Here is an 18,395-nt window from a genome sequence, read left to right on the forward strand (position 1 = left end):
TGCAGGTGGACAGTTGGCTGATGGACTGGTCGTGCGAGTCTCTTCGAAGTTCCCCAGGGCTGGCCTCCCCAGCCCCTCATTTCCTGCTCCAGCTGACCTTCCTATAGATGACACCTATGATACCCGTGCGAAACCTCAACCCCATCACAAAGATGCAGTGGAAATACTGGTGTAAGATCAGGGTCTGCATCACGGAGCACACGAACATCAGCCCGGCCACCAGGAAGCCCCACCAGGTGGGGGCCGTGGGGTTTGAAATAAATCTGATCAGGATGCTGCAAACGGAGGAGAGAACAATAAGGGTGGGGACTCTCCCCTAGGCTGTTCCCCCTACTACTGCTCTCTTCCTGCCCCTCAGCCTCCACTCTCTCGAGCCTCTCATTTGGAGGCTGCTGGCCCTCCACAGCCCCAACCCAGACCACGGGAATCAGCCCAGAGCTGGTGCAAGACTCTGTCTCCTTACTCCTTTCTGCCTCCACCTCCTCTCCCATCTACCATGGCCTCCCTCCACCCACCTCTTTGTTACGCTCTGGCCACCAACCTCACCGGCCTGCCTGTTCTGCCTCCTTGGACCATGTGGCAGGAAGTAATGCCACATGTCCGTTGATTAGACTTTCCTTCACCTTTTCTTGGACTGCTGAGGGCTCTGAACTCCAGTGCATGACTACACAGACTCTCGCCACTGAAATCCATCCTCTTCAATATCAGCAGCCCCCAGAGCTGCCCACTGATCTTCTCCAGGACCCTAATCTAATTCCTCTCCCACAGTCCTCTTCACCTCTTACCTTCTGATCTGTCCTCACTCCCCACCTCTCTCAGCAGTGGCGCACTTACTTGTTTCCATTGAGAACTCCCTGCCAACTACAAACTTCCCTGCAAACATTCACCCTCTTCCATCTGCCTCAGGACAGGAGGCGTCCTTCTGACTTTCCACGCTGGATTTTGCCCCCTAAACCCCAGATCCCACCCACCTCTTCAGAAGCATGCTTCATCATTGGCCCCCTTTCGCCTCATCTTCAGGAACCTCCTCTCCATTGGCAGCTCTGTGCCTTGGCCGACTAACATGATCAAGTCTCTTCCATGTAAGGACAAACCTCCCCTTGGCCCCATGGAGCTTCCTCCACAGTCATGGCCAGGCCTCTTCTGCTGTGGGTTGGGTGTGACTCCCCAAAAGACATGCTCAAGTCCTAACCCCTCGTACCTATGAATGTGACCTTATTTGGAAAGAGAGTCTTTACAGATGTAGTCAAGTTAAGATAAGGTTGTACTGGAATAGGGTGGCCCTGAATCCAGTGACTGGCATCTTTATAAGAGAAAAGAGAGGGAGATTTGCACACAGAGACACAAATGCAGACACACACACACACACAGAGACACATACAGGAAGATGCCATGCAAAGATGGAGGCAGAGATTGGAGCGATGAGTCTCAAGCCAAGGAAGTCTAGTCTGCCAGCACCACCAGAAGCTGAACAGATCTCACTCACAGCCTCTAGAAGGAACCAACCCACTGACACTTTGATTTCAGACCATGCTTCCAGAATCATGAAAGAATACATTTCTGTTTTCAGCCACCCAGTCTGTGGGACTCTGTTACCCTAGGAAACTAAAAACTTTTATAGGAAGTTTCTAGACCTTCACTGGCCCTATCTCCACTGCAGACACCCTTCTCTCAGGCCCTTCCCCTTTGTCTCAGCCTGTTTCTGGCAAAGTCACCAACAAACTCCATGTTGCCTTCCTCGGGCTCTATTTTCCTGGTCAGCTCTCTTCACTGGAGGCCATGGCTTCCCCTGGATGTGTTCTCTGTGCCCTGGTCCACAATCTGGATTCTTTTCCCAACTCTGGCCCCTCCAGGTTAGTCTTCTGCTCCCCCATACCTGTCAGAAGGCCCTAGGACTCTGTCTGGGGCCTTCACTTGAAGGCCCCTCTCTGGGAGGGGTAAGCCAAAGAGATGGAGCCCTGGGCTTCCATGACGACTCTGAAAACTCTCTGACTTCCCTCTAGCTGGCAATCTCCCCTTGGGGGCCACCGGCACCTCAGGCCTGACATGGCGAAGACGCAGCTCACCACTGTGCCCCGTGCCCAGGTCTCTCTTCCTGCTGAGTTCACTATCTCAGCAAAAAAAAAGAAAAAATCCATCCTTCTCTAGCTATCCAAGAACCCAGGTCACCTTTGTCCCCTCCCTTTCCCTGACACAAGCACGCATTTCCAGAGTAGCTCCTGAATCCAGCTCATTCCTGACCTGGACTTTCCTTAGACCTAGTTGGCCCACTTCCATCTGGCTACACTGCCTTACACCACCCACACTACCAGCAGGGGATCCTTCCAGATGCAAGCCAGATGCCCCTCCCTGGCTTCAAACCTTTCAAGGATTTTCTTAGCTTTCCCTCTCTCCCTGTGTTGTTCTGCCCCTCCCTCCAGCCACCCTCCCTCTAGCATTCATAAGCACTTGGAGTTCCTGAGTCATGCTGTCTCAGGCCTTTGTGACTCTGCACCTAGTTAGTTAGCTGCCTGTCCTTCCAAACTAGATAACCTCCCTGGGCTGGCAAGAGTACCCTGCCCCTTCCCAGGCTGGCTTCCTGCCTCAGGGGTTTTTCAGACACCTGCGTACACCTCTGCCCACACTGTGCTCTAACAGATTTACACACCAGTTTCTCCCATGAGACTTTAAGACCATATCTTATTTATCTTTGTATACCTAGGGTCTGGCACTATTCTGAGACCCTGGAGGCTCAAAAGATACTCACTGAATGAGCAAACGCACAAATTCATGAATGGAGGAGCAATGGAGCGAGGGCTCCTTCCCATTCCCGCATTTGAGAGCTCCTTCTAGCCCAAGCTACTCAGGGAACAAATGGAAAGAGCACCAAAGCCGGAGTTCAGAGCTCTGAACTCAAATCCATCATCACCAGCTGTGTGCCCTTGGTCAAATCACTTCATTTCTCTGAGTTCTTATTTCCTCATTTTTTGTTGTTGTTTTTTGTTTTTCTGCTTCCTCATTTGTAAAATGGGAAATCCTCCGTAGGACTGTTGGGAGGATTTAAAGAGAGAATGTTTGCTAATGTATACATAGGGGTGCCTGGCAGCTGTACTTGGGCCAGGTAAGTTGGATGTGAATGGGGAAAGGAGGTGCAGAGGCTCTGCCACTTGCCAAGGGTCCCACAGAAAATGGGGATAGCCCCCCCAGTTCCTGGACTGGGGCTCTTTCCCCACTCTTCATCCCCCAGGCCAGCCCCTTGTCCCGGGAAAGGCCATGCGGGAGGGAGCGTGGACAGACCTGAGCAGCTGCGGGTTGATAAAGGACAGCAGATCCTGGATCAGCTTGAAGCCCATGCTGAGGAGGAAGCTGGAGCTGAAGGTGGCCATCAGGGCCCGCAGGAAGGAGGCCTCCGGGGCCCTGGGTCGGTCCTCAAGCAGCACCTCACCCTCACTGGACAGTTTCTTCCCAGAAGCCTCTGCAGCCTGGCGTCTGGTCCGAGGAGGAAAGACAGTGAGTCGGAATGGGTACAAAGGCCCTGTGAAGCCAAGGGCCACCAGGGCTGTTGAACAGCAGGTAAGAGGGGGAGCTGCTTTCTTGGCTCTCACAATTGGAACAGACAATGCAACTTTCCAGCTGAGAATCCCCAAGTGACTCTGTCTTCAGGTTCTAGAGGATATATGAAGGGGTGTCTTAACTGCTCCCCAAGAACTATACACCCAGCAATTTCCAGCATCTGCCTCTCCAGGGCTGCTGGCTCCAGGGAGAATGCTATGAGAAAGGAGACTTGGGCAGGGCTGGCTAGTGGCCTAGTCACTGGGGGGCTGAGCAGGGAGGGAGTGGAGGTGGCATGAAGGGACAGAGACGGGGTGCAGCAGGCAGACTGGAGGCCGTTAGGTCTTAGAGGCTCCAAGCCATGAACCCAAGACACGGATGACCGAGTCCAGGCCCCTGGCTCCTCCACAGACAGTTGGCCATCAGGGGCTCAGACAGAACCAGCATGGGACTTCTGGGACCCAGACTGTGGGTGGAAGGCAAAAGGGTTTGGTCCTGGGGGGGATGTGGGTGAAGAAGGAGGACTCAGAGTCTCAGATTTTTTGTCTGAGTAGTCAGCCAGAGACAGACTCCTGGGTCAGTGGGAAGGCCCTCGATCAGATGGTAATCTCCTCCAGCTGTTGGCTCCACATAAAAGGCGGGATTACGCGGGGACGCTGGCCTGAACCTTCTTCCCCTGGTCCTTTCCCCTCCTGAGGGAAGTCTCCGGAACCCGCCCTTCAAGTCAGTCAGGGCAATTCAGTGGTGACTGCAGGGGCCAGACAGGTGGGTGTGGATTCTGCCCGTGCCACCACCAACTAGGGCACCTTGAGTGAATCCTCAAACCTCAGTGCTTCAGTGATGTCATCTGTCACACAAGACATTACAGCCTGTGCAGTAGGGCTGCCAGAGACTGACTGGGTTAATCTTAGAACTACCCCTCAGACAGAGTGTTAGTCGCTCTGTTGTGTCCAATTCTTTGCAATCCCATGGACTGTAGCTATCAGACTCCTCTGTCCATGGAATTCTCCAGGCAAGAATACTGGGGTGGGTAGTCATTCCCTTCTCCAGGGGATCTTCCCAACCCAGGGATTGAACCCAGGTCTCCCACACTGCAGGCAGATTCTTTACTGTCTAAGCCACCAGGGAAGCCCCTTGGACAAAGTAAGTGTTGTGAAAGTGTCAGCCACTCTCCAGCTGGCCCCACGCAGGCCTAAACTGCACACCCAGGACCACTTGCACCTGTGTTTTCTCCACCCCCAGCCATGTCATCTACCACCCTCGCCTGCAGGAGACCCGGGCTGTGTGAAGGGGCTGGGGTGGAGGGGAGTGGGGACTGGGGAGAGGGGGGCCTCACCGCGCTGCCTGATCTTGTTGCTTCTTCCACTCCTCCAGCAGCCTCTGCATCACCATCTGGGAGCGGTCCTCCTTGTTTAGGGACCAGAGGTCTCGCTCCTCCAGGGGCCGCCTATAGCCGAGGATGGCCAACCTGGAGAGGGCAGGCAGCACCACACTGGGTCAGAGTTTAGGAGCCTGGGGACAAGGGTCTCCAGACAGGAGGATGTCCCTGGGGGGACAGTAGCCAAGAAGAGTGTCTCCTTTATTCCTACAGTGAGCAAGATGGGGGTCACTGACTCCCACTCCAAGTTCTGCCCTTTCTCCCTCCTTCTCAGATGCCCCATTGACTCCTGGGCCCTGGTGATGAATTGATGCTGACTGGGCCCTGAGCGATGATAGACCCACTGGATGGAGCCCTAGCCCAGGAGCTTCCTCAGAGCAATATGGTTAATGAGCTGTCACCAAGGTCACAGACATAATTCTCCTGCTTTAGCTACTCTGAGAGATGCCCAAGGAAATGACAGCTGCAAGCTTATCCCTGACCAAAGAGCTGGGAACTAATTCTCCCTCTAGAACCCTGGGCCTGTCCCCAGGGCCTGCCCTGGGATCAGAACTGGACTAGGCCTGGCTTCTGTACTCAGCCCCCAGCCCAAACAGACAGGTTTCCCCACCCTTGCCTGCCCCATGCTCACCGGGGTTCACAGTTCCTCAAGCTCTTGAATTCTTGGCCTGCTCCCGTTCCTCTCTCTAACTCCCCAACTATCCATCCCCACCCCCAGATCCCCAGGCTTAGGAAAGAGAAAACTTACTTTGTAAACCACCAGAAAGATAGGCGGGAGAGGAAGCCAGCTCCAGCCTCTGGGCAGGGGTTCTAGAAGGTAAAAGAATGAGACAGGGGAAATCAGGATCTTTCCTCTTAAGGCAGAGCAGAGGGAGGAGGGTGCCTCCCTCCTTTCTGCTCCAAGCCCCAGTGTGCACACTCTGGAGGTAACAAGATCGAATGAATTGGAAGGACTGGGCTGAGCGATGGGCTGTGGAATCGCCTTTACCACCCACCTCCATTAAAACTTACAGGGTCCATATTCTTGGGGGAGAAAAACGGTGGCTTCTCTCTGAAGCAGGAGAGGATGAGGGCAGACAGCACCAGAGCAAAGTAGATGTAGAAGGTCGTGAAGCGGAAAGGGTCTGAGATCTTGCCCTGGGGGAGAAAGGGGAGCAACATCATAGCTTGGGGATCCCTGGGCCTGTAGTCCAAAGGACTTGGGGGCACCAGACCCCTCTGTGTAGGAGTCAGCCCCTGGGGGTCCCAGGGTCCCCCACCCAGAGGGCTCTGAGAGAGGGGAAAGATCATAGGGGTCTGCTATTTGGTGGAGACTTGCCCTGCTCACCTACATCCCCTTGTGTAATTGAAGAATTGAGGCTTCAAATGGCTCAGGAACTTGCCCAAGATCACAAAGTAATTGGATTGTTCCCAACCTGTGCTCTTATAAATACATTTGACTGACTTCTCTTGAGATAGAGAAATAGGGAGACACTAGATTGATCCCCAGTGCTCCTATCACCACATCACCTTCCCCCCACCGCCACTGAAAATCAAGAGGAAGATCAGGGACTGAGGGAGGTAGGAAAAAGGGGGAGAATGAGATAATGGGATTCCAGGGAAGCCAAAATTGTTCATGGTTGCACACACGTCCTCACTGCACAAACACTGCATTTGACGGTGGCGGCATCGGTGGCAGTGGCCACATTCCACAAGCAGCCGCAAAGGGCTCTTCTTGCTGCATTTCCCTGGTTACACCGACTCGCACCCTGCTCACCAGCCTGCTTCTCAGCAGAGATGCAACAAGTAAGGAATGACACAAAAGGGACTGAACAGCAGAGGAGGTCCTGGGAGCTGAGAAGAGGCAGAGAGGAGGAGCCTGGGAGCCAACAGTGCCTTGAGCTCTGGGGCCAATCCCTAGACAGCGGTGGACCTGGCGGGTTTCTCTTTTCCCCTTACCTGTGTCAAAGCTGAAAGGATCTTGGAACGGAAGGGGATGATGCCACAGACCACACACAGGAACCAGAAGATGATGAGAACACCCGAGGACCGAACCCCCTGCAGCCGCTCATACTGGATCAGCAGGGTGGCCAGCAGCTGTGCAGGGAGAACAGCAGGTGCTGGGCCAGAGCACACATCTGGACCTGACTCCATTCTTCCCCACGCCCCATGGCTAGATGTTTCTGGGGTTACCCACTTCTAAGGTGTCCAGCCTTCTCCTCGGAGCCCATGGTTGCCCCATCAGCATCCCACAACCCACTAGAGATCCCCCACCCAGATCCCCTGGTCCCACACTGACCATGGTAACCCCCACCACCAAGGGGGTGACAAAGAAGACGGGGGCAGGGGGCCAGCCATGGACCAGGCCGTGGAAGGAGTAGAAGAGGTCAGCCCAGGAGACACACCACAGCAGGACGCCCAAGGCCTGTGAACAGGACGCAGGTTGGAGCCTCCACCCTCAAAGAAACGGAGAGCCCCCCGCCCCGCCCCCACTCCCCACCGGGGGAGGGGCCTTTGGTCCTGAAACCAACAGATCTGCCCAGGCCTGCCCTCAAGGGCCGGGCTGGGCACTGGCTGGAAGCTTCTCCAGAGTGGGGAGACCATTGTTGGAGACCTTGACTGAACTTCCCCAGAGATTATCTCATTGGGCTGTAGATCCAGCTGGCAGGCCCTGAGCACAGGGCGGGTGAGGCTGGGGAACCCAGTCCAGTCACTGAGGGTGGGGGAGGGACTCATTCAGGTTCCGGTCCCACCCACAGGAGACCCTGAGCCTCTGACCGTCTTGAGCCTGGAGAGGTAAGAGAGGACAATGTAGCCTTGGCGGTGGCCCCGCAAGTAGAACAGGTAGCAGGGCAGGGCAGCCCACAGGTAGATGCAGGGGAGCCAGGCCAGCAGGGAGTTCTGGAAGCAGGGAGTCAAGTCTGGGTTGTCTGTGTGCAGGGACAGGTTGGAGTCCTGGGAAAAGAGAGAAGAATTCAGGGGCAGCAATGGGCTCATGCTCCAGGAAGGGGGCTGGGCCAGAGAGCTGCTCCACACGCCCTAGTGGTTGGAAGGCATGTGATCTTGAAAGGCTCAGTGTGCAAACGAGCAGGCATTGTCCCAAGCGTGAGCTCTCCCAGGAGGCTAAGGGTGCTAGTTTCCTCATTTCCTCATATTTTCTCTCTCTAATTGACATATAATTTAAGCACAATAAGCTGCACCCTTCTAAAGTGCACAGTCCAGTGAGTGACAGTTGTACACACCTGCAAAACCGCTACCCACAATAAAGACAGCAAATACGCCACCATTATCCGAGCTCCTTTGCGCCCCTCTGCAGCCCATCCCTCTCAGGCAACCACTGGTCTGCTTTCTGTCATTCTAGAGTTCCACCCTTTTTTTAATTAATTTACTTTATCAAAGCAGTATATGCACATGGTTGAAGAGTCCACTTCCTCTCTAAGTCTCCCAGGGAAGGGATAGGGAGCCTCTTTCGGCTTTAGCTGCCTCTCTGTTAAAATAGGGGAGGCCATCCCCCACCCCGCCTACCTCCCTCAGTGGGAGTGAACTCAAAGGAACAAGGTGATGTGGAGAGAGCTTTGTAAAACAAAGCCCTGGTGACCCATCATCTCATTTTGCATAGGACTGTCCCAGTTCTAGCACTGACACAAAGTCTTGTGTCCTTGGGAACCACTGAGTCCAGACAAGATCCCCACCCTCCGTTTTGTCTTTGCACTTAAGAATTTTTTTGGAAATGGATGGGGGAATATGTCTTCCACTCGATGATGCTCTGGTAAAGGCCTACCAGGGGCTTGGTAGGGAGGCTGGGGAGGTGGGGTGGGGGGTGGAGGCACATGTGGGACAAACAGTTCCTGCCTCTAGGGAGCGTGAGGTCCACGGACACACTGCTTTGGAGGAGTTTCACTCAAACCCTGGAAAGCAGAGGCTGTGCCACATACATCTTGTATTCTAGAACCCAGTACTCAGTAGTCACTCAAGCAATGCAAGCTAAGGACCAGCAGACTCTTGCTGAGCACTGGCACTTGGCCCATGGCTGAGGGCTGGATCACAGAGCAGGATTATACTGTAGGCCTGGGCAGGCTCTTCTAAGATGGGGGAGGCAGACACCCCGGCCTGCATGGTTTTCCTGTTTAAGACATTTCTTATCCAAGTATAATAAATATACTTACAGAAAAGCACACACAGCTTAAGTATACACCTCAGTGAATTTTCACACCCTGAACACACTTTTGTAACTAGAACCTAAATTAAGAAACAGGACATGGCTGATGCCTGGAAGGTCCTCTTGGGCTTCCTCTTAGCCACTCCTCATCCCAGGGGAATTCTGTTCTGCGTTCCAGCAACATGTGATTTTGCCCACGTGGGACCTTCCTAAAAGGAAACCACACAGCCCAGATCTTTCATGTCTAGCTTCTTCACTCTGCACTGCATTTGAGGGGTGTCATCCTCGATGGTGAGTGTGAGGATTCTTCCTCCCCATTTTTACACGTGGTCCATTGTACAAAAGGACCATGTATTGATTCATTCCACCCTCAAGTGGCAGCCACACCCTGTTTAACCCTTCACAAGCCCATTAATCTCATCCCCTTAGTTACCAGTCCGATAGCTGGCCCAAGGCCATCCCCAACTCTATCACCTGGTCTTTGGGCCTGGAGGGAGTGAACTACTGACCTCTCTGGGGCCAACTCGAGCTACACCTTCTACAGAAAGCATTTCTGGGGTGCCCCAGCCTCCAAGGGGCTTTGCTTTGCTTTGTTTTGTATGGTCTTGGCACTCAGGCAAATGACTATTACCTGAGTGATCGAGGCCCTTTATGTTTCAGCAGCATTTTATTATGCACTTAAGAGGTCATTATTCCAAAAGAAAAGAAAAGGAACAGTATCAGGCCTGACTTGCAAAAGAAAAAACAGGTTCCACTTGCTCTGGCAACAAATCCAAGGACACCTGGCAGTCAGGAGCTGGGAGGAACACCCAGGCCTTGTAACACCAAGCCACTCCCACCTTGAGCTGCTTGGATCTGCACCTGTGAATATATCTTCTCTCCACAGCGATGTGAGCCCTTCAGGGTAGACACTGGGCCTTACTGTTACTCCTCTCCTCTCTTGCCTCACACCTTCCAACTCCCAGCACAGGGTCAGGTACGAGGAGCAGCCCAGATGGACTTTGTCAGTCAAGGTCTATTCATTCACTGATGAGGGAGAGCGTGTGTAGGGGGATCGGAGCCTGAGTTCAAAGGCACAACCAGGACTCACCCTTACGATGGGTCAAGGGCAGGGCTCTTTGAGGCCGGCAGGGAGTGGCTATGAGAACAGACCCTGATGGAGAGGACCCAGTGTGGGCTGCCTCTTTGGAGCTGTGGAATCGTGGATGAGTGCCGTCACCTCTCTGAACCTGTCTCTGCGCGTGAGTAATGGCAGTAGTGAGAGCATCCCAGCCAGCTCACTTCGGGGGTAGAATGAACCGCAAGGCACCTTGACTCAAGTAGGGCAATACTGGAGGAAGCAGGTGACAGAGCAGAAGCTGCTGGGACCTTGTTTTGGTTTCATAAACTTCCATTGTGGCAACAATCAAGAGATCTTAGGAGGACCAGATGACCGTTTTGATCCACAGGGAGATCCGGCCTGGGCTCCGTTGGGCAGAGCCCTCTCCAGGAGATAGCATACCAGACCATGCCTCTGTCCCCAGACTATCTATTTACCTCAGATATTCTGCTAAGACCTAAGGACTTCCCAGATGGCTCAGGGGTAAAGAATCCACCTGCAAATGCAGGAGACACAAGAGATGTGGGTTCAATCCCTGGGTCGGGCAGATCCCCCAGAGGAGGAAATGGCAACCCACTCTAGTATTCTTGCCTGGAAAATTCCATGGACAGAGGAGCCTGAGGGGCTACAGTCCATGGGGTCGCAAAGAGTCAGACATGACTGAGCATGGCACAGCACAGCAGCCTGCTAAGACAATGACAGGATCCATCACATATAGCATGTCCAGAACAGAACTCCTGCCTGCCCCTCCTCCAAACTGCCCACCTTGATGCGGGGCAATGCTTTTCTTCTCTCAGGCTGGAATCCTCCGAGTCATCCTTGGTTCTTTCTCTGTCTCTCACAACTCACACCCAACTTTTCAGCAAATCCTGTCTATTGTACCTTCAAATTATTAGGTTGAACTACATGAAAGGATTATATCCAATGCTTTTTATCTATAAAAAGGCATCTTCACCTGGATCTCCCTGATAGATCCAGGATCCAACTGCTCCTCTCCACCCCACTCTCTCACTTGATTTGTGGCATCACCCCCTCTCTTGTCTCCCTGCTTCTGTTCCTGCCGCTTACCCAGCAGTCTCCTTCAGCACAGCAGTTAGAGGCAAGTCTTCATAAAACCTAAGCCGGACGCCTTAGTGACACACCATGTCACTGCTTTGGTTAAAACCTGTCAAGGGCTCCCCGTTTCACTCAGAGTAAAAGCCCAGGGTGCCCTTGAAACCCACATTATCTGCTCCCCGGTGTCTCTGACCTCAGCTTCCCCACTCCCCTCTCTCACCTGCCTCCCGCCCTCTGTGCGGTCTCCAAATGTCAGGCCTGCGCTTGTCTCAAGGCAGTGGTGCTGCTTCATGCCCTCATCACCTGCAAGCTTGTGCTCAGATCTCAGATCTTGTGGAGGTCCACTCTGACCTTTCTAATTAAAACTGGAACTGTAACCCCCATCCGGCTCCTGCATCCCCACCCCTGCTAGCCTGTCCTCTTTTCCCATAGCCCTCACCATTATCTAGGATAGTATCCCTATCTAGGATATATAACTGAGTTATTTGTTATGTTTGTAATTTTTCTGTCTTCTTCCACTGGAATATGTGTTCCGTGAGGACCGGTTTGTTAGTTCTGCTGGGCCAGCTAGGCAGCCCCACTGACTAGAAGAGCTCCTGGCACAGAGACCACACTCCTATGCATTTGTGGAACAAAAGAAAGAAAGAATAAATGGACAAAAGTTAAAGTTACCCTCCAAAACCCATATGTGCAGCTGAATGCCCAGGAGCTCAGACTGCTCTCTCCTTGACACCAAGGCACTCGAGAGGGTCTCTGACCCAAACAAAGCTAAGTGTAAAAGACAGGGTTGGTGGAGGTCATGGACCCCATACTACTCCTTGCAACCCCACAGGGTAGGATGGGTGATCCCTTCTCAAACCACCAGCCCCCAATCCCCATTCTGAAGAACACCAGCTGGGCTGGGAGCCAAGACCACAGCCCTCCCCGACTGCCACCCACACAGTTTCCACGGCAACAACAGCTCCCTTAACAATGTGATTAAACAGCTGGACGGGACTGATAAGGTCTGGCGCCCAGAGTGGACCACATACCGGGGAGCCCCTTCATGGGCACCAAGACTGAAATCCCTACAGACCCCAGCAGGGGACAGGTGGCAGTAAGGACCCAAGAGCCCTCTGCCACAGCGCCTTTAGGGACTTTCCAGCCCCTGGGCGCCCCAGGCTTTTTGATAGCTCTGTCAAGAGAGAAGAGTAATTACTTCCTTAATCCTGTGTTGTGGGGAGAAGGGATCAACTGACAAGTTCATTATCTCAGCAGAAATGGAGATACAGAAAAAGGGCATGGGCCTGTTCACACGCACTAACTGTAGCCTTTGGAAGGGTCTGGGTCTGGAGGCAAAAGTCTGTGGCTCACAGCCTGGCGGGCCCTTCTGCTTCTGAAAGGGCCTTGGCAACCAGCAAGAACTTCGGGTACTTAAGCACCACTGTGTTCCAAGATTATTATTTAATGTCCACAACAGCTGAGACTCATGGCTGAAAAGTGACCAGCCCCGGTTTACATGGGCTGATGCCAGACCTGAACCCAGGCCTTGCAGCTCCAGAGTCTCAGTCCCTATCAGGGACCACCCTGGGGATAGAACACATTGTGTCCAGATCACCCGAAACATTAAAAATCTCCTTTCAGCCGTACAGCCTGCCCTCAAACCACCTCCTTGCTGCGGTTCTTCTCACAGAGCAGATGGAAAGGGGCTGCCATCACAGGGTAACAGACTAGCTGGCATTCTGGGAGCCACTGGACTAGAAACCTGACTATCCAGTTAGAAGGAGAAATCCAGTCCACGGATTAGCCCTCATGAGCACCCACCCCAGCCCAGGAACACCTGGATCCAGCCCTGAAAAAGGAACAGCTCCAGGTGGGGGAGGGGAGGCCCCACACACAGCAGTGACACATCCAAGTCTCACCACCCCACCCCAACAGGGATCCTGCTGCATCTGTGCCCCTGGGTCAGCCACACCAGGGAGGGGTGGACACAACCCAGGTGCTCTGACCCTGCCTCCTCGGCCAGTCAGCTGGCAGGCCCCACTGGGGCCTCCCTCCCTAGGGGCTGGTCCCGGGCTCCAAGGTCATTTCCTGGTGAGAGGACCAGCAGGCAGACTTGGCAAAGTTCCCTCCCAAGTGCCACTTCCTTGACTCATTTCCTTCCCTAAGTCTCCAGCTCTCCAGACCAGGTCGGGGACATCAGGGCTTGGGAGAGGCCAGCCTGGGGACCTAATGTTTCTACCAGGAGCCAGACGTTCAGAGGCTCAGTTTTGGTGCCCCAGGTGGGATGGAGAGAAGGGATTCTAGAGCCCCTAGCTTGGCAGGGAGGACTGGGTTCCTGGTGGGGGTAGAGTTTGGTGTCCAGTAGGCTGAGGGGTGTCCACCTCCTACCTACCCGCCTAAGCCATCCCTGCCTCTGCCAGTTTCCCCAAATCTTTGGGGGTTACTATCTTCATTTAAGAATCAAAATACATTGAAATCAGAGCCTTTTCTGCTACTCATATGTTATGGTGGCCACCTATTCCGACTGTGCAGTGACCCAGGAGGAGGCCAGGGAAGACCCTGACATCCCAGAGCCCTAAAGTCCACAGAAGCCTAGTCATAACCCCCCTGAGTCTGAGGCTCAGGTCCTCAGAATCAGAACGGAGAAACTAGACCTGAAGGAGGCCCAGGTGGAACTCAGAGAGGGTGAGCAATTTGCCTAAAGTCACACAGCTAGTGAATAACAGAGTGGCACTAGCTGGAACAGAGCAGGAGACACAGGGAGTGTCTAGGGACTAGAGCCCTGCCCCTCCCTAGGGTGAGTAAACAGCCAGGGGAACAGTGAAAGTGAAAAATGGTGCCTGACCAGCAGGAGACCCACAGGACTCTGCCAAGAGCTGCTACTAGGTAATTCCATGTGTAGAGTGTGGAGAGGGTCAGGGGAAAAGGTCTGAAAATCTCAGAGGAGGAACTGGTGAGCTTCCTATTGACCACACATTCTCTCTTCCTAGCTGGTCGCAGAATTTCAGGGCAGGACCCCACCTCCTTCCTCCTTCCACCACCCCCACCAAGTGGTTACTAATCCTGTGTTTGAGCCCCCAGTGATGGGGAGCTCACTAGTGCTCAGGCAGTCAGTGCCATCTTTGGACAGCTCTCCTGGTTAAGACCGTTGGATTTCTAAGCCTGCATCAGCCTCCCAGGAACTTGCTGGAGCCATCAGATGAAAGCTAATTCTGCAAACAAGTCAAGACCTCCTTAGGGCAAACAGCTGGAGGCCCTTGCTCTGTGCACCCTCACCACCACGTGGGTGTTCTCCTGTCTCCACTGCTCAGAACAGAGTAATCCTCCAGGCAGGAGGCAACATGGTGCATCAAAGGGACACTTCCACCTTCTTTGTTCTAGAGGCATCTCTGGATCCATGATCCCTGGGCCACTTGGCCACAGTTCATTCTCTTGGAATTTATTTCCACACACACTCCCAAGCATGATCAGAGGATGCTGGTAATACACCCCAAAGCGAATAGAGGTGAGAGAGAGAGTCAAAGAAAGGATGAATCACTACCCAGTACACAGCGTGTATGTGAGTACATAGCACGTATGCACACGTCCAGCGGGATTAGGAGTCCCCTTGGGGTTCCTACTCTCACCTTCAGCTGGGGCTAAGGCAGATGCATTTATCCACAAATTACCCAGGAAACAGCTGAAATGGGAGCCCCTGGCCCAATGGCCTTGCCAGCCCTTTTTCTGTAGGTCTTGCCAAATCCAGACCTGCTAACCTCATCTCTTTTCCTCTTTTCCTCTTCCCAGGGATATCATGACACATGAACATCTTACCAACAGAGTTTTAAGTTCTCAAATCACTTTACATTCTGTTTTTAATTTGATCTCCATATGTCTTGTGAGATAGTTAGGAGATGGGTTATTTCCCCATTTCACAGGTGGAAAAACAGGCTGGGAGGATAAGCTAGCAAAAAGGCTGGGTAGAATAAACAAGTGACCCAGAGGGACCGGAACCATCTCTCTTGCCCCTGCTTTACACCCTTGGCTCAAGTATTTTCTGGCTGCCCTGAACCAACTTCCAACAAAGTGGGTCATCCATAGGCCTCAAAGATAAAAGGTTCAGGGACAACTATGCCTGACACACAATGAATATGAGCTGCAAACTAGCACAGCATCAACGAGGAGCCCTGAGCTCCAGGTCTTTTGGGTAACTGAACTAGAGCTAAGGTTATAGCTCCAGCCTCCAGGCCTCAGACCCTGCTCCCTTGTCTCAGCTCTGCAAACACTCAGAGCATGATCTGGGAACCTTCCTGCTTTTTCTTCACCCCACCTCCAGTCACCAGCCACACTGGGTACAGCCTGGAACAGCTTTCAGGAGCCACGAAGATACTGTGGAAGATGGAAGGTGCTTAGACATTGAAGTCAGGAAGAGGAGTGGTCAGTTCCCTTGTCATTTGAGGTATCCACTCAGAGACCTCAAAGGAGTCACCTCTTGGACCTAACATAGATGCGCTGACTCCCATGGACCCTGGGGTTCTCAGAGGAGGCGCACATAGCTCATAAGCAACAGCAAATTCAGGGACCAGGGAGTCCAGAAGCCCAAAGGTTCACAGTCAGGCAATGGCAAAGTTAGAACCATATCTCCGGGTCCTGTTTTCCAGTCCAGCAATCCGTAGCTGTCACATGACCTTGAAAAATCCCTTCCTTCAGTTACCCCAGCTCTGTAATGAGGGGCTGGGCTGGCTGCTCCATGCCCACACTCTGATACTTGGATTCTACAGTATCATGGAAGGCCTGAGAACAGGAAAGGAGTCCTGAGTTCCCCAACTCCTGGTCCCTTAAAGTCTGTTCCTGGGAGAGTCCTAAGCTCTTAGGGTTAACAGTCTACCCAGGAACAAGGGGCCCTTGCACTTGAGGCTTGGGCACATCTGCCCCCTTGATTACAGGTCCTCTGCTTGGCCACCTCAGATACTGTGATCTGCCATGGCTACATCAGCCAGGCTTAAGTGGCAGTGAGAGGAAGTCTACTCCTGAGCCAAAGGAGGAATCTCTGGAATCTGGACTGGATCAAACTGGATGACAGATGGGGTTCCAGTGGGGCTGGGCAAGAAGGAGAGCCACAGAGAAGTCACACCATCTCTGATGAACCAATTAGTGACCCAGAGAAAAAGAGTGATCCCCCAAAATCGTTTTTTACAGGTATTCCAATGCCCCACATTTTAAAAATCCAGGTAACTTCCCTCAGCCCAGCCCAAACACAGACCAAGGGTAGGGTTCCTGACTGTATACACACACTTATGTGCACACACAGGCACACGCACCCACACAAGCACACACCCATGCATAACACACACTAGGCACATACAATACCAAGTACACCTGTACAGACACCTCAAATGGGAGAAAGATTTAGAGATTGGGATTCTGAGGCCCTGATCTGAGAGCAGCCTACGCTGGGCAGGCCCAGATAACCACCTCGAATCTGAGTTCATCTGTAAAACGGAGACGCATCACCACTTGGCCTCCCAGAGTGGCAATGGTGACCAAGGGAGCTGCGGGGAGCAGGTTTTGAAAACTGTAAGAAAGCTCTTGGATTGTCTACACGGACTGCGCCTGAACTAGCGGGGAGTCTGCAGTCAACAGCCTGAAAAGCAGCCTAATGTCTTAGAGATTTGGTGTGTGAAGCGGAAGGTCTACTTTTCTATCCCAGCTCTACGCTGCTCTAACTGACTGATTTTGAACAAGTCTCTAGGCCTCCCTTTCCCCATCTGTAAAATGAGAGGGTGGATCAGGAAATCCTGATACCCTGTACCTGTAGGGCCCTGCCTCCAGAGTGAGGTCTGCCTCTCACTCCTGTGGCTGGGGCAGTGAGGATCGCCTGCTCTCTGGCGGCTCTTGCCCAGAGGAAAGAAGGAACTCTTTCCAAGAAGCAGGATCCCTTGAAGGAGAGGAAAGCCCAGTGCAGCCAGCCTCCCAAAGCACCTGGTCAACAAGGTGCGGGGTGGGCATCCAAGTCCTAGTCCATGGGGCAGGTACTGAAGGGTTATCAGCATCTGGGGATGGGCACATGCCTCTTCTGCCTCCTGCAGTCAGCCTCAGAGAGGGACTAGGGTGAGGGGGCAAGCGGGGACACCTTCTGAATTCAGGATGCCACCCACCGAGCCCTGGAGGAGCCTAGTACTTGGCTTTCCCAGACTCTGCCATGCGGCTGGGGAGGGCAGGAGGCCACTAGGGACCAGGCTTTGGGCGATGCCACCCAGGCCTCCTCCCCGCACCACATCGCCGTCTCCCCGGGGCTGAGTAAGGGCTAGCCAGTTCGCGCCCTCAGTCCGGGGACACCTCCTTACCCAGAACTTGGAGCCGAGCTCCCCGGAACCGCACAGAGCGTCCATGAGGTCCGGGCGCGGCTGCGAGGAGGGCGAGCACTATCGCCTACCGGCCCCAGACAGACCTAGCGACCGCCTGCAGCCGCCTCCGCCCCGGCGTTCCGCCCGGGCCCGCCCCCGCGAGCCCTTCCCCCAGGCCCTTTGGGTCGAATTGCGACAGCGCCTCCCCGAAACTGCGGCTCCAGGAAGGTTTTGGGGACAGGAGCGGAGGCCACTGACACAGTGACAACTCCCTCAGGTGGCCCCTGTGCCGCGTCGGGAGAAGTCCCAGAGAGATGAAGCTGCTAGGGCGGGAGCTGGGGCTGTTTCCAAGAAGGACACACCCAACCCGCTCCCGGACTCTGCTGGGGGAGGGGCCCCCAGGAGTCAAGGAACGTGGAAAGGGATTTAACAAGACTCTCTCCGGGAATAAACCCCTGTCACGTTCATCTCTGAATGTCAGTCTCCTCATCTGTGAAATGGGAAGAGCTTGTGAGTTATCTGGGAACTGGCAGAGACCAACACAGTGTGCACGTGTGTGCGTGTGTGTGTGTGTGTGTGTGCGCGCGCGCGTGCATATGTGTACACCCAAGGAGAGAGAATGGGCGAGGGTCCCAGGATCGTCCAGATGGTGGCTTCCCATGGTTATCTTGAACAGCTGCCCACCTGAGATTCTGTCCCTCCCTAATTTTGCACCAGCTGCTTCAGCCTCCACTTTTATTTCTGTAAAACAAGGATAATCCAGGTACTTATGTCACAGGATTACTCTGAGGATTAAATGTGAAAGGTATGTAAAGCATCAAGCATATCTCCTGGCACATTAGTAGGCTCCACTTCAGCCTGGTAAGGGTGGGAGATGGGCAGGTG

General features: G+C 53.6%; 1 protein-coding gene and 1 long non-coding RNA gene across 7 annotated transcripts in view; one reads left to right on the forward strand and one right to left on the reverse strand.

Moving 5' to 3' along the window:
• Positions 1 to 17,827, reverse strand: part of ABCC3 (ATP binding cassette subfamily C member 3) — a 48,202-nt gene extending 30,375 nt beyond the window's left edge. For 3 of the 6 annotated variants that reach the window (XM_061391367.1, XM_061391368.1, XM_061391366.1), the window contains exons 1-9: positions 17,511 to 17,817; positions 7,667 to 7,843; positions 7,188 to 7,313; positions 6,848 to 6,985; positions 5,921 to 6,046; positions 5,658 to 5,719; positions 4,868 to 4,999; positions 3,277 to 3,468; positions 98 to 275 (exon numbers count right to left, since the gene is read on the reverse strand). In XM_061391367.1, the coding sequence (XP_061247351.1) occupies positions 98 to 275; positions 3,277 to 3,468; positions 4,868 to 4,999; positions 5,658 to 5,719; positions 5,921 to 6,046; positions 6,848 to 6,985; positions 7,188 to 7,313; positions 7,667 to 7,843; positions 17,511 to 17,555 (1,176 nt within the window). In that variant the 5' untranslated portion in view covers positions 17,556 to 17,817. Of the gene's footprint in view, positions 1 to 97; positions 276 to 3,276; positions 3,469 to 4,867; positions 5,000 to 5,657; positions 5,720 to 5,920; positions 6,047 to 6,847; positions 6,986 to 7,187; positions 7,314 to 7,666; positions 7,844 to 17,510 lie in introns of all 6 variants that reach the window. The other 3 variants (XM_061391369.1, XM_061391370.1, XM_061391371.1) reach the window with 2 other exon arrangements.
• LOC133232218 (uncharacterized) lies at positions 193 to 11,090 on the forward strand. The gene is made up of 2 exons (XR_009731343.1): positions 193 to 3,100; positions 3,227 to 11,090. It is a non-coding gene; the product is annotated as an uncharacterized LOC133232218 (long non-coding RNA).
• Positions 17,828 to 18,395: the final 568 nt, after the last annotated feature.

This window comes from Bos javanicus, chromosome 19, assembly GCF_032452875.1.
Source record: "Bos javanicus breed banteng chromosome 19, ARS-OSU_banteng_1.0, whole genome shotgun sequence".
Lineage (NCBI taxonomy): Eukaryota > Metazoa > Chordata > Mammalia > Artiodactyla > Bovidae > Bos > Bos javanicus.